The following is a 12,976-nucleotide window of genomic DNA, read 5'->3' as shown; positions in this document are numbered from 1 at the left end:
GGATGGATGCTTGTCAATTATTCAGTGATGTTCTCCAGGGTCTTTTTAGTTCTACCGACTCCTGATTTGGTTATTAAAGTAAGACAATAACGAAGGTGAATTCTGCTATACCTAGTCTCTTCCTTCTGTTAGCTTTCTAATTTCTTTTAGCATTCATCCATCTACCCAAGTCTACCATATGAATGACAATGAAAAAGAACAGTTCATCTTATTCTGAATGGTAATTTTACAAATAATTCTTAGCTAATATGATAATGGTAGTTCCATGCCCAGTTACAAGGTAAGGTGCACACAATGAATGTCAGTAGGTTTCCTATTTCAAAGCATTGCTGAGCTTTAAGAGGGTTTCTAGCAGCTAGTACAATCTAAATTCACCTGTGCTCAATTTACAGATGAGAAAACTGTGGTACAATGTGAAGGTATGCAGTTGTTTTAAAATTTTGTAATTTTTTTTTGGAAAGACAACATTGAAATACTTCTTCAAACTAAAACCCCATACATCTAATACATGAAATTTCCCCAGTTAGAACAAGGGAGAAAGAAAGAAGCAGAACTTGAACCAATCTGAATATTGATTTTCTTATTAAGCAAATAGGAGTTACACCTGCCTTACTGTGTTTGCTATGATTAAATTTTATGTGTTTATTTAACACAAGGCTGAATACACAGCAGGCGTTAAATGGTAGGTTTCTTTCCCCATGAGTTGTAATAAATCACAAAGATAAGTGCTAATAGAATAGGGTCTAGAATAGGTCCTCTGACTTCTAACTTTAAAATAGTAAAAAGGGTTTATAACCCTTTTTCTGTTTTAGTAAGCCTAAGGAACATAATGCACACCACTCTGTGACAATGGTTCATTATGGCATTGAGTCTCAATCTGGGCAGGCAGGACTTTCTATCCACGTGGTTAAAAACAAAACAAACCAACAAACAGAACACTTCACTTGAAAAAAATGCCAAATTTCTTCAAATGTGGTGGGTAGAATTTTTCTAGAGTTAAAATCATCATGTAGATATGTAAGGTTTCCCCCATAAATAAGCACAGAGTTTAATAAATAATTAAAATAGACCAAAGAGTAAACTTTTGAGAGTATCTATCAAAGTAATAAATACATTTTCTGAAACACTGACAGCCTGGACATTTTCCTTTAGCACATTTATGCTCCAAAGACACTCTTCTACTAAATAATTTAATTTATAAAAAACCTCTCATTTTAACAAAGGTTAAAATGAGGTTCTTTAAATGAGGTTAAAAACAGAGGTTCTTTCAAATCTCAAAGTGTATAGTCATTAAAAACTAAATATCACTGAGTAAATCTAGCCTTGGACTACATTTAACTTCAGCTTAATGGAATAAGTTTCTTTTCTGAAGTAATATTAACATGTGATTTCAGGTTCCTATGTCAGTCGTTGTTAGGATAAAAAATGTTACTAGAGGGAATCAAACCATTATGTTGGTATGCTAGTCCAGCAGCCTTCTGTCCATCTTTCCCTAGTGTTCATGACAGAAATTTTATCAACATGGTTCTTTAGCTGATTTGTATCCAATATAAAAATTTGTTCTCTAAAGAGTAAACATTTATACTCTAAACAAATATAAATAACAGAACTCTAACCCACAGTTTAAAATATTGCAAAGTAAAAAAATTAAACTCAGCCTATGTATTTAATTATGACCACATAGAGAGATGTCATGTAACTTTTAGACAATGAAGGCATTCAATTTCAGGGAGAAACCAAACCTGCTGCCATCGAATTGATTCCAACTCATAGTGACACAAAGGGAGTTCTGGTGGTGCAGTGCAAACAGAGTAAGACACCTAACGGGGTTTTCCAAGGCTATAGATCTTTACAGAAGGAGACTGCCTCATCTTTCTTCTGCAGAATGGCTGGTGGGTTTGGACTACCAAGCTTTTGGTAAACAACCAAATGGCTAAATCACTACACCACCAGAGCTCCTTTCAGGGACAAAGGGCCCTAAAAAAAAACCTACACAGAACATTACTTCTGCATTCCTTATCTGTGTCTAAAAGAAAACAACACTAATTATTTTAAAAAATATACCTAAGGAAGTTGAGCCGTTCTTGGACTTCTTGAACATGACTATATCTACTTCCCAGCCTAACAGTTTGTGGGTCATAGTCTTCATGGTCTACAAAGAAAAAACAAAAATCATGACTTACACAGACGGTATATACCCACATAACGGTGATCTTTAACCAAAGGAAATCAAGTCAGTTAAAAAGTCATTAGTCATTTATCATTAAAAGCAACCTGCAATCTACTAATAAATAAATCCTGGATTTTGTGTGTCCATTAGTGCCAAAGAATTCTAATTGTGTGAGCTCCTTTGAAAATGGTAAAGGTAGTAATATTAGTTTTCAAAAACAGTGAGGTTCTTCTCTGAACAAAATCTTGACATATGAAGATGAAATTTTTACAATGTTTGGAAACACTTTTGGTAGTGAAGAAAGAAATCCTGTGTATTATGACTCACTGCCTTCTACTTCTACTATATATATTAGTATCTGCCAACAATCTTAAACATGAATTGTCTCCTTTCACAAAAGTCAATTTCATCAATGCTGAAGTCTGGATGTGCTATTTCTCCAGCTTTTCTCTAGAAAATGGAGAAAGTATCAAGTCTTATTCTCTAAATTTTCTAATTCAGAACACTATTCTGGGAGCTTCTAAAATATTGGACTTCAGCTGCCTTTTTAAAAAACAACTTCATACACAGCTATGCATACTTCTAAAAACCAAACTCACTTACATCAAGTCAATTTCAACTCATAGCGACCCCTACTGGGTTTCTGAGGTGATAAATTTTTACAGGAAGTAGATTGCCCCATCTTCCTTGCATGGAGTGGCTGGTGGGTTTGAACTGCCTACCTTCTGGTTACCAGTCAAATGCCTTGGGCAGTGTACCATCAGAGCTCCTTATGTATATTTGGCAAGGCCTTTTTTTAATGGTGACTTTTAGTAATTTCAACCATGGGAAATTTTCTAAAGTAATACAAGAATTCCCTTTATAACCTCTACCCAGATTGACCAAGTGTTTACATGTTGTCTCATTTGCTTCACTGTTGTTGTTGTTATGTGTCGTTGAGTCGGACCCGACTCATAGCGACCCCTCCTTGGGTTTTCCAAGGCAACAGTATCACTACAGAAGTAGATTGCCCAACCTTCTTTCTGAGGAGTAGCTGGTAGGTTTGAACCGCCAGCCTTTGGGTTAGCAGTCAAGTGCCTTAAGCACTACGGTACCACAGCTCCCATTTGCTTCATTAGTCACCATATATACTTATGTGTACCATTTTTCTAAACCATATGAGTTGCAGACATGTCCTTTTACCTAAATATTTGCATGTGTATTGCCTAACAAGGGCATAGTGTATTATCAAACACTGTTACAGTATGATCTAACCCAGGATTCCTCAACAAGACACTACTGACAATTTGGCAATCGATTCATGATTGTAGAGGTCTGTCCTGTGCAGTGCAGGATGTCCATCAGCATTCTCAGGCCTCTACCTACTAGATGCCAGCAGAATCTCTGCCCTCTAACCCTTGAAGACAGACAACCAAAAATGTCTCCAGGCACTGCCAAATATCAATGTGGAGAACTAGTGATTTAATTCAGTTTAACCAATTTTCTGATTATGATTTTCTTTTCTCCAAGTCTAAGAGTAAATACACATTGTGTTTCATTACGCCTTTTCAGTCTTTCTTAAATCTGGAGGATCCACCATTTATTTGTGTTATCCTGACCTTTTTGAAAACTACATGAATTTTGTTGAATATTCCTCAAGTTAGGCTTCTATGGTGCTTCCTCGTGATTAGATTGAGGTTACGTATTTTGGCAAGACCACTGCAGAAGTGACGATATGACCTCTTCAGTGCCTCATTCTCAAAAGGCACATCTTTCTCAGTTTGTGGCAAAACTCACAATGTTAACTTTGATCACTTGGTTAAGGTGGTTTCCACTAGGTCTCTCCACTATAAAGTTACTATTGTTCTCACCATAATTATTAAGGAATTTGTGGGGAAATATGTAAACTCCTTGTTTCTTCTCAAACCGTTAGTTTCAGCATTGTTCCTTTTCTTCAGGTGCTGACTTTATTTATCAAAAACTAAGACACAGGGTAGGACTTTGGAAGCATTTGATGAAAGTCAAAGAATAATCAAGCAGCATTAAGAAATTAGATAAGCCCTCCATGCTAAAAAGGAGAGGAAGCGCTCTTTAACTACAAAAAAGATCCTGGGTTGTCAAAGCATGAAAAACAGGCTGGTTAGCAGTTTTCGTTGAAAACATTCAGCCCCAAACAAATACCTCAATTTGTTAGCAAATAAGGAGAGTAATCTATTTTTGATTCATATTGCCTATGCGGCAATTTTCCAACTGAATATGTTGTTGTTGCTATGTGCCATTGAGTCAGACCCTACTCATAGCGACCCCTCCTTCGGTTTCCGAGGCGGTATCACTACAGAAGTAGATTGCCCAAGCTTCCTTCTGAGGTGTGGCTGGTGGGTTTGAACCGCCAGCCTTCTGGTTAGCAGTCAAGTGCCTCAGGCACTAAAATACCAAAAAGAATTTAGGTGACACTAAATTAATCCAAGTATCTATTTAAATGGGTAAGAAGTAGTGACTCACAGCTGAAGCTAATATAAACTGGTTCTTCTCCATTTTCAAAACTTAATATAAAAGTAGTTCACTTCTGAAAAACCATCTTTGAGACATTATCCCCATACTACAAAATTAACCCATTTAAAGTGTACAATTAAACAGTTTTAGTATAGCCAGGGTTGTGAACCTATCATCACCATCTATGTTTACAACTGTTTCCTTCACCCCAAAGATCTCTGTACCATAGTCACTCCACATCCTCCCCTCAAAAAACCCCCCAAAAGCAGCCTGGTCAATTCAATTCTGACTCATGTAATCCCATGTGTTACAGAATAAAACTGAGAGTTTTCTTCGCTATAATCTCAGAAGCAAATCACTAGGCCTTTCTTCGGCAGTACTGCTTGCATGAGGGTTCAAGCTACCAACCCATCAGTTAGTCACCAAGCACAAACCAATTTATGTTATCCAGGGACCTTATCAGATAAATAATTGATTTATTCTATTTAAGGAAGTCTAACAGCAATAAAAAAAATCTCTTGTTCTTTCTTTATCTAGGGGAGTCTATTTCTTAAAGACAACTTTGCTGGATTCAAGACTCTTGGTTGGCCAATTCCTCCCCTCTCCCCAGTATGTTGAATATGTTTTCCTACTACCTTCTGGATTCTGATGAGAAGTTAGCTTGTTAATCTGTGGTATGCTTGTACCTTAAGGAGCTCTGGTGGCGTAGTGCCTAAGGCACTTGACTGCTAACCAGAAGGCTGGTAGTTCAAACCCACCAGCCACTCCTCGGAAGGAAGGTTGGGCAATCTACTTCCGTAGTGATACCGCCTCAGAAACGTAAGGAGGGGTCACTATGAGTTGGGTCCGACTCGACAGCACGTAACAACAACACAACAACAACCTTCAAGATTTTCTCTGAGTGTGATGTGTTTCCATCCCTTTTTATCTGTCATACTTGGAATTTGTTGAGCTTCTTGGATGTATAGATTAACGTGTTTAGTCAAGTATGGCAAGTCTCCAGACATTTGTCTTTGCAGTTTTCTCATGATTGTGCTGCTATTCCCATTATGTTGGTACACTTAATAGTGTCCTACATTTCTCTCATGTTCTGTTTTTCTTTGTTTTCTTCTTTGTTCTTCAGATTAAATAATCTCTGCTGATCTACATTCAAGCATGTTACTTCTTTCTTCTGCCAGTTTAAACCTATTGTTGAGCAATGCTAGTGAATCTCATTTTAATTCCAGAATTTTCATTTGGTGGCGTTTTTGTGGGCTTGTTAAAAAAGTAATTTACAGCTCTTCAATGATATTCTCTATTTGATTGGGTATTGTGATTATACCTACAATTCCTTAGACTTGGTTTGCTCCTCAGTTCTTTGAATATGTTTTCAAGTCTTTGTCTGCAAAGTCCATCATCTAGACTCCTTCAAAGGTAGTTTCTGTTGTCTGTCAACACTTTCCTGTTTCTTTGCAAGTACTGGTTTTGTTGGAAGCTGGATATTTTAGATACCACACTATAGCTACTCTGGATATATATACCCTCATCCTAACCCTAGAGCACAGGCTGATGATGTTTGCTTGTTTAGTGACCAGGCTGAAGTAACTGTCTACTGTTGAAGCTCTGCTATGTCTGCTCAGATTTCCCCTCCCCCTGTTCTTTCAGCCTGTCTGTGGAGGAATCCGCCCTAGGTCAAACTGAGCTCCTTATTGGTCAAAGGCTGTGCTTAAGGCCCCTTGGCAAATTAGTTATTTACCTTTTATCATCAGGTATGTGTGTGGCTTGAGGCCGCTATCACAGTTCACAGATTTTATGTTTCTGTGTCACATTTAACCAGGTATTAGTAGTTTGGATGTTTGATCTCCAATCACTCCAGAGAGGTTTAGTCAGTCTTGAGCATGCAGGGTTGTATGCAAGTTTATATTCCTAGGAGTCTCCCATTCATCTGGGTAGATTATTGTTTGGCTTATTGTTTGAGCACCTTGTGCCTATGGAGCCTCCGCATTTTGCTGATGATCCATTTGCAACCTGGGGAATTCAACTTGCCCTACATTCTGCTCTCATTGTTTCTGAGTAGGTGTAGCCTAACCCATGCACATAGCCTTCCTTAATATACACCACCCCCATACACACAAGGCTGACAGTGATCACAGGAGGACTCTTGGCTGTCTATTTATCTGGCACTTCTGGTTAAACTTCTGGTTACTACTTCAGTTGTTAGTACCAGTAAATACAGTTACTAGCACCCTCTTATTTGATCTAAACCTATTTAGAATTGGAAGCAGGTACAGCAGCCTGCTTCTCAAGGAGTGATGCCCCGGCTCTACAAGCAGGTGCTGGTAGGGAGAAGGGAAGCCCATAAATTTTTAAGATTGCTTGTTTTAGCATGGAACCTCCACCTTATAAGCAAGCTGGGATGGGGGTAGTTGGAGCACCAGTATTATTGGCCTAGAGCAGAACTTCTGCCCTACAAGTAGAGAGTGAGTGGGGTTAAAGAGTATCAGTCCTTTTAGCTGAGACCACCAGGAACAGAACATCTCCAACATACAAGGAAGAGGAGAATGAGAAACACTGGTAAACTGTCCCTCCTGAGGTGAAACTGTACACAGATTGGCAGCTATGGTGAGGGGGAATCCCCTCTTTTCAGCTGCACATGCCTAGAGTAGTTTCCAAACAACAGAGAAGAGAATGGGAAGAAAGGGTAAGTTGTGGCTCAAATACTACAGACTCTCACTATAGATTTAGATTTTCTTCAATAAATGTTTCACCAATAAATGTTACTATATTTTCTTGAATAAATGTATACCATTAAGACAGTTCCAGAGACTTTAAGTATTTTTTAATATAATTTTTCTCTAGCTAAAAGGCTGTTTTGTTAGAGGTAACTTACATGCCAAGCATCTTACTCCAACAATCCAGAAGTTAACCACCCCCATAGCTCTTGGATTTGTTAATTTCTATCACATGTTCTACATTTGCTAATATTCTGCTACATCAGTACAAATTGCAATGTTGTTGTTGTTATTTGCCGTCGAGTCGGCCCCAACTCATAGCGACCCCTCCTTGGGTTTCCGAGGCAGTATCACTACGGAAGTAGGATTGCCCAACCTTCCTTCTGAGGAGTGGCTGGTGGGTTTGAACCGCCAGCCTTCTGGTGAGCAGTCAAGTGCCTTAGCCACTATGCTACCAGAGCTACCACAAATTGAAACATTCATATTTTATTAAATGGAGTTAATACTATCATTATTTATTTTGCTATTCTAATTGATCCACATCTGGCCAGTGAGAGCTAACTCCTGTGTCCTTGTGACATGTTTGCATGATTTTTTTGAACACTTCCACACTTTCTAGAACAAGATGTTCAAGGCTCATCTTGTTCTTTCACTGTGCAAAGCTTACAAATATCCATTTCCCCAAAGAGCTGTAAACTTAATACAATGGATAATACTAGCTTATTTTTTTAAAATCACAAAGAATCCACACAGATCTAAAACTACTTCATAGATTAGCTACTTAGCAAGTCTAGCCCAGAATCTCCATTCCAATAGAATTGTTGCTGAGGAATAGTCATGAAGGAATCTTTTTTGTGGAAAATGTATCTAAAATGGCTAGTGTTGGATATAAGAGAATGGGAAGAGATGATGGAAACTGACAGTCTTAAGGAAACAAAATGCAATAATGTGATCTACAATGAAGACAAGTCCTCGAAGTAATCCAGAAATCAGGAAAAAAAATAAATGAAACCTGCTTTTTTTTCATTAGCACAGCAACCATCCTTTCAATGATCTAATACCTAAGTGAAAATTGGTTTATGTTTTGTTGTATGCATATAGAAAGACTTTAAAAGAATGATTGGGGCAAGCACCAAGTACATGAAGGTAATAGTAGTGAGACCATGAATAAAGTTGGAGAGAATTTAATAAACTCATTCCTGCACCTCAACTAACCTTAAAGTATGAAATGAAATCAACTGACCATTTTACTGATGAAATATAGATATACTTCTCCCCTGGAAAGCTAAATATGCTAGCGAAGATGAACTACAGGCAGGGCAAATTTTTAATACTGGTGAAATGATTATTAGAAACTGAGAACATCTGTGAACTTGAAAGCCTGATGTTACCATGCTGTACAACGTTTCATGCTTAATGGGATCTAAGCAATATTTTTATTATAAACAGGTAAAAACCATAAAGAGCTTCAAATTACAAATCCAGAAATGTTGGTGGTTGATAGTATCACAAAACTGATTTAATGTCATGAGAGAAGTTTTATTTTGTAGAATTTTACTAGCTTGAGAAAGTACTTTTCAAAGACGCATAAAAGACAATAATAATGAAGATTAAAAAAATTATTTTTGTCCCTAATTTAAGAATGTATAGACAGATCAGTATTAAGAGTATTGCACTGTATTAGAGGAGTAAAGGTGTCAACGTTTGTTAGAAGCAACAGAGAGTATTAAGTCAATGAATTCAGGGGAACATATTAATAGCAAAAATTCTACTAGCATAAAGAACTTGCCTGTTTGAGTCAGGAGCTCTGGTGGCACAGTGCCTAAGGCATCTGACTACTAACCAGAAGGCTGGCAGTTCAAACCCACCAGCCACTCCTCAAAAGGTTGGGCAACCTACTTCCATAGTGATACCACCTCAGAAACCCAAGGAGGGATTGCTATGAGTCAGACTTAACTTGACAGCAGTGAGTTTGTTTAATACAAACTCACATCTTTTAATTTATGGAGATACAGACAGTATAAGGAGGGGAATCTGAAGAGTACAGGAATGTTCAGATGACCATGAAACTGAGATGGAGCACTAACCCAGACTATAACTAAAATGTAAAAGACCCTAGTGAGGCTGAACTGTGCATGCATCATCTCCTAATTGGCTTTGCAGTAGAGTTTGCAATCGCTGACAGTGAAATTAACCACCATAGGCAAATGAAGTAAACATAAATTAACAATGAAGTACGTATAATTCAGATGGCTCCATTTTGGGATAAAGTCTGCACTGGCAAGTGGGAGGGCTCTGTATCATCCTAGGAAGAAATGCAATTACACCAAAGAATCTTGAGTTATGTTAAACTGAATGCTTGAGGGCTAAAGTGTACTACATGCAAACCTCTATTCTCTTTTATTGATTTTGGTCATTATATAAAACATAAATCATATGGCTGCATACCTACAATGTCTTGCTTGTTCTATCATGATGCTCAGAAGCAGCAACCTAGAACTGAAATGATGAAAGATCTTGCCCGGTACCCGTCAGCACTCTCATGCTTATACTGCTCCTCTGGCTACAATTTATATCAAGAGTTATATTCTTCAAATAATGAGTACTGCAAACATCTTCATTTAAAATATACACTACTGACTTCTGCTAATCCAAATATAATGAGTAGTTAAAATCTACTCACCTAATGTTAACATGTTAGATGAGTATATCGGTTAACTGTTATACTGGAAATATAAAGTAGTTTTAATCTATACTTTGGGAACAAATTGAGCTTACAAGGTGACAGACTTTTTTTTGACATGTGAACTTGGCATAGGAACGGAAGAATATATACTAAAGTGCACACATGTGCTCTAGCACACACAGACCCCGCTCCAACTGTCAGAGGGCAAAAGAATACTGAAACAGCTCCACATGTGGCAGGCAATCAAGAACTATCTGTTCCAATCATAGGAAACTTCACCCCAACATGTTTCAACAATTAAAATCTCTCACAACCAATTAAAACATCATGATTCCTGTAGTTTCCTGTCTTTTTCTTGCAAATTTTTAATCCATAAAGTCCAAAGCACTTAAGAAATGTGGACTTAAGATTAGCAAAGAACTGTAATATATATAAAACAGACAAAATATTAACAGATTTCTTACAGGTGAGTTTTGAGTCAAGTTTCCTTGAAAAACTAAGGGTAGTGGTAGTAAGGGAAAAAAGGTTGAAAATGAGTCAAGTACACACCTAAGCAGGTAACAACTAATTGCAGTATAGGCAGGCAGAGCTCCCAGGCAGGGAAAAAAAGAAATCTGTTTAACAAGGAGAGTGGGGAAGGCAAGCAAACAGTAAACAGCCTTGAAATGCTGGCCTGTAATTTAGGTTGTGTAATATTTGGGAGTAAAAGTGGATTGTAAGCTCATAAATACAATTAATAAAACTAATTATCTGTGTCTTTTACATATATTGTCATTTCTAAGGTAATTGATAAAACAAAAAAAAAATTGTTGGGAAGGTTAAGTCATTTTTGTTTCCCACAGTTAATCTTAGCTTACAATACGTACCTCTAGCATACAGTCTCATGCTTTCCATGTAAGTCGCAAGGTTTTCTGCTACCAAAGTAACTAGGGCATGATTGTGCTGAAGTTGATTGATTAAGTCATGGCGATAAAATACATGTGGACTTCGCTGAGTTTGACTGAAACGAGAAGAACTTAACAATATAATTAGGCAATTAAACTCTGTTGTAATCAAAAGTTTATACCTATAAATTCTACTTACTAATTTAAAAACTTAAAATGTTTTCATTCATAAAAGAACTACACTTTTCTTCACTTATTTCCTTTAATGATAATAACAAGTAATTTAAAATAATGCTTCAAAAATACTATTTTTATTTTACATGAAAACAATGCATCAATAGCATTCAACCTCATCACAAGGATATCTAACTCAACGACTAAGGTCTATTCCTATACTGTTGTACTACCCAAATACTTGCTAAGTTTACGTGATTATTTCAAAAATTATAAAACAGAAGCATTCTTTATAAGAACAGTATCACAAATATTATGTAGTAAAGAAGTTAATCAAAAGGAAATGCTTTCGGTAAAATTTTATTTAATAGCCTTTTAGGATATATTCAGTGACACTTGGTTGTAGCCAAATTTACTCACAGGTGTCACCAGAAAGACATCTAATTCCTTTCTAACCTATTCTGTCACCTTCATGATAGCCAATCAACTATCACAACCACTGCTCTTCTAATGAAGATAAAGCCACTGTTTTGTCAGGAGAGTATGCAAACTACTATCTGCAACAGACAAATGGATTCATTTGAAGAAGGACAAAAGGCACATATAAAGTGAGCCAATATATGACCCTGTTAAGTGTCACTGTTAATAAGGTGTATGTCTGAATATTCACCAGTGTTTATCCGTAAAACTTGCCAAATTCACATTATGTTCCAGCCTTGGGAATAAAATAAGAGAAAATCTATTTGAGTTTAACATAAACCATATATATGACCTTTCTTACTTCTGTTTTAGGCTTAGAATAGAGCAACTAGGAGCTCTGGTAGTGTAGTGCCTAAGGAACTTGACTGTTAACCAGAAGGCTGGTGGTTCGAACCCATCAGCCACTCCTCAAAAGGAAGATGGGGCAATCTACTTCCATAGTGATACTGCCTTGGAAACCCAAGGAGGGGTGGCTATGAGTCGGGTCTGACTGGACGGCACATAAAAACAACAACAATAGAGCAACCTAAGAGATATAAAGGATCTGAGCAACCATCTAATATTAACACACAATAAAAACAAATTTTTTAAAAGATTAGAGAACTTTTCTAAGATCATCTGGATTGGTAAGACACAAAGATCACACCCTGGAATCTTGCTTGACTCTGAGTCTTCTTTACACTACACTAGTTCTCTGCATTATGTTTTCTTTTTGTGCTATTACCAGAAAGCACAAGGAGAGATTATTCCAGTAACCAAAATTTGGCATCTAAAATAATACATTTAAACATAATTATTTAACAAAAATTTTGCTGAAATAAATCAGTAAAAAAAAATTTCTATAAGAAATACTATTATAATGTGGAATAAAGGGTGGACACTGGGTAAAGCGGGAAATAAAGGCAGGAATGATAAAAGGAAATGAGTAGTGAGATTAACAGACACAACACATGCCATGAAACTGTCTGGCATACTTGCTGAAAATAAGATAATTCTGAAATAAGAATCTGAAGGCAATATCATCACCTTGATTCTGATACTTATCAGTGGTTTCCTCCCTCATCAATAAAATAAATGTGGGTATGCTGAAAGATTCCTCTTCTGTTCCAAATCAACTCTTTTCTTAGCCTCCTGTTACTTCACTCTAATTTTCATTCTTTGAAATTTGCTTTTACCAAAAGATATCCTGTTTCTCATGTATAGGGTTGGCAGACAATGGTCCTATAAGTTAATGTGAATGATCAGAATTCCCAGATGTATAGTAGAGCTGACAAGGGGCAAGGCTGTGGTCACTGCTTGGTCACAGACAGCTACCCAGAGGGACCGAGTAGTTGAACCTGCGGGCTCGGGACCACAGTCACAGGGGACATCAAGCTCAATTGGCATAACATACTATACA

General features: G+C 37.1%; 1 protein-coding gene across 1 annotated transcript in view; it reads right to left on the bottom strand.

Moving 5' to 3' along the window:
* USP9X (ubiquitin specific peptidase 9 X-linked) overlaps positions 1 to 12,976 on the bottom strand; it is a 97,259-nt gene that overhangs the window by 57,775 nt on the left and 26,508 nt on the right. Inside the window, exons 14-15 of the mRNA XM_042782641.1 lie at positions 10,906 to 11,041; positions 2,065 to 2,152 (exon numbers count right to left, since the gene is read on the bottom strand). Coding sequence (XP_042638575.1) covers positions 2,065 to 2,152; positions 10,906 to 11,041 — 224 coding nt within the window. The remainder of the gene's footprint in view (positions 1 to 2,064; positions 2,153 to 10,905; positions 11,042 to 12,976) is intronic.

Source organism: Orycteropus afer, unplaced genomic scaffold, assembly GCF_000298275.1.
Source record: "Orycteropus afer afer isolate SDZICR_OR568_19922 unplaced genomic scaffold, OryAfe1.0 scaffold00401, whole genome shotgun sequence".
Taxonomy (NCBI): domain Eukaryota; kingdom Metazoa; phylum Chordata; class Mammalia; order Tubulidentata; family Orycteropodidae; genus Orycteropus; species Orycteropus afer.
Note: the sequence above shows the minus strand (reverse complement) of the source record. Positions and strands in the feature narration are given on the sequence as shown.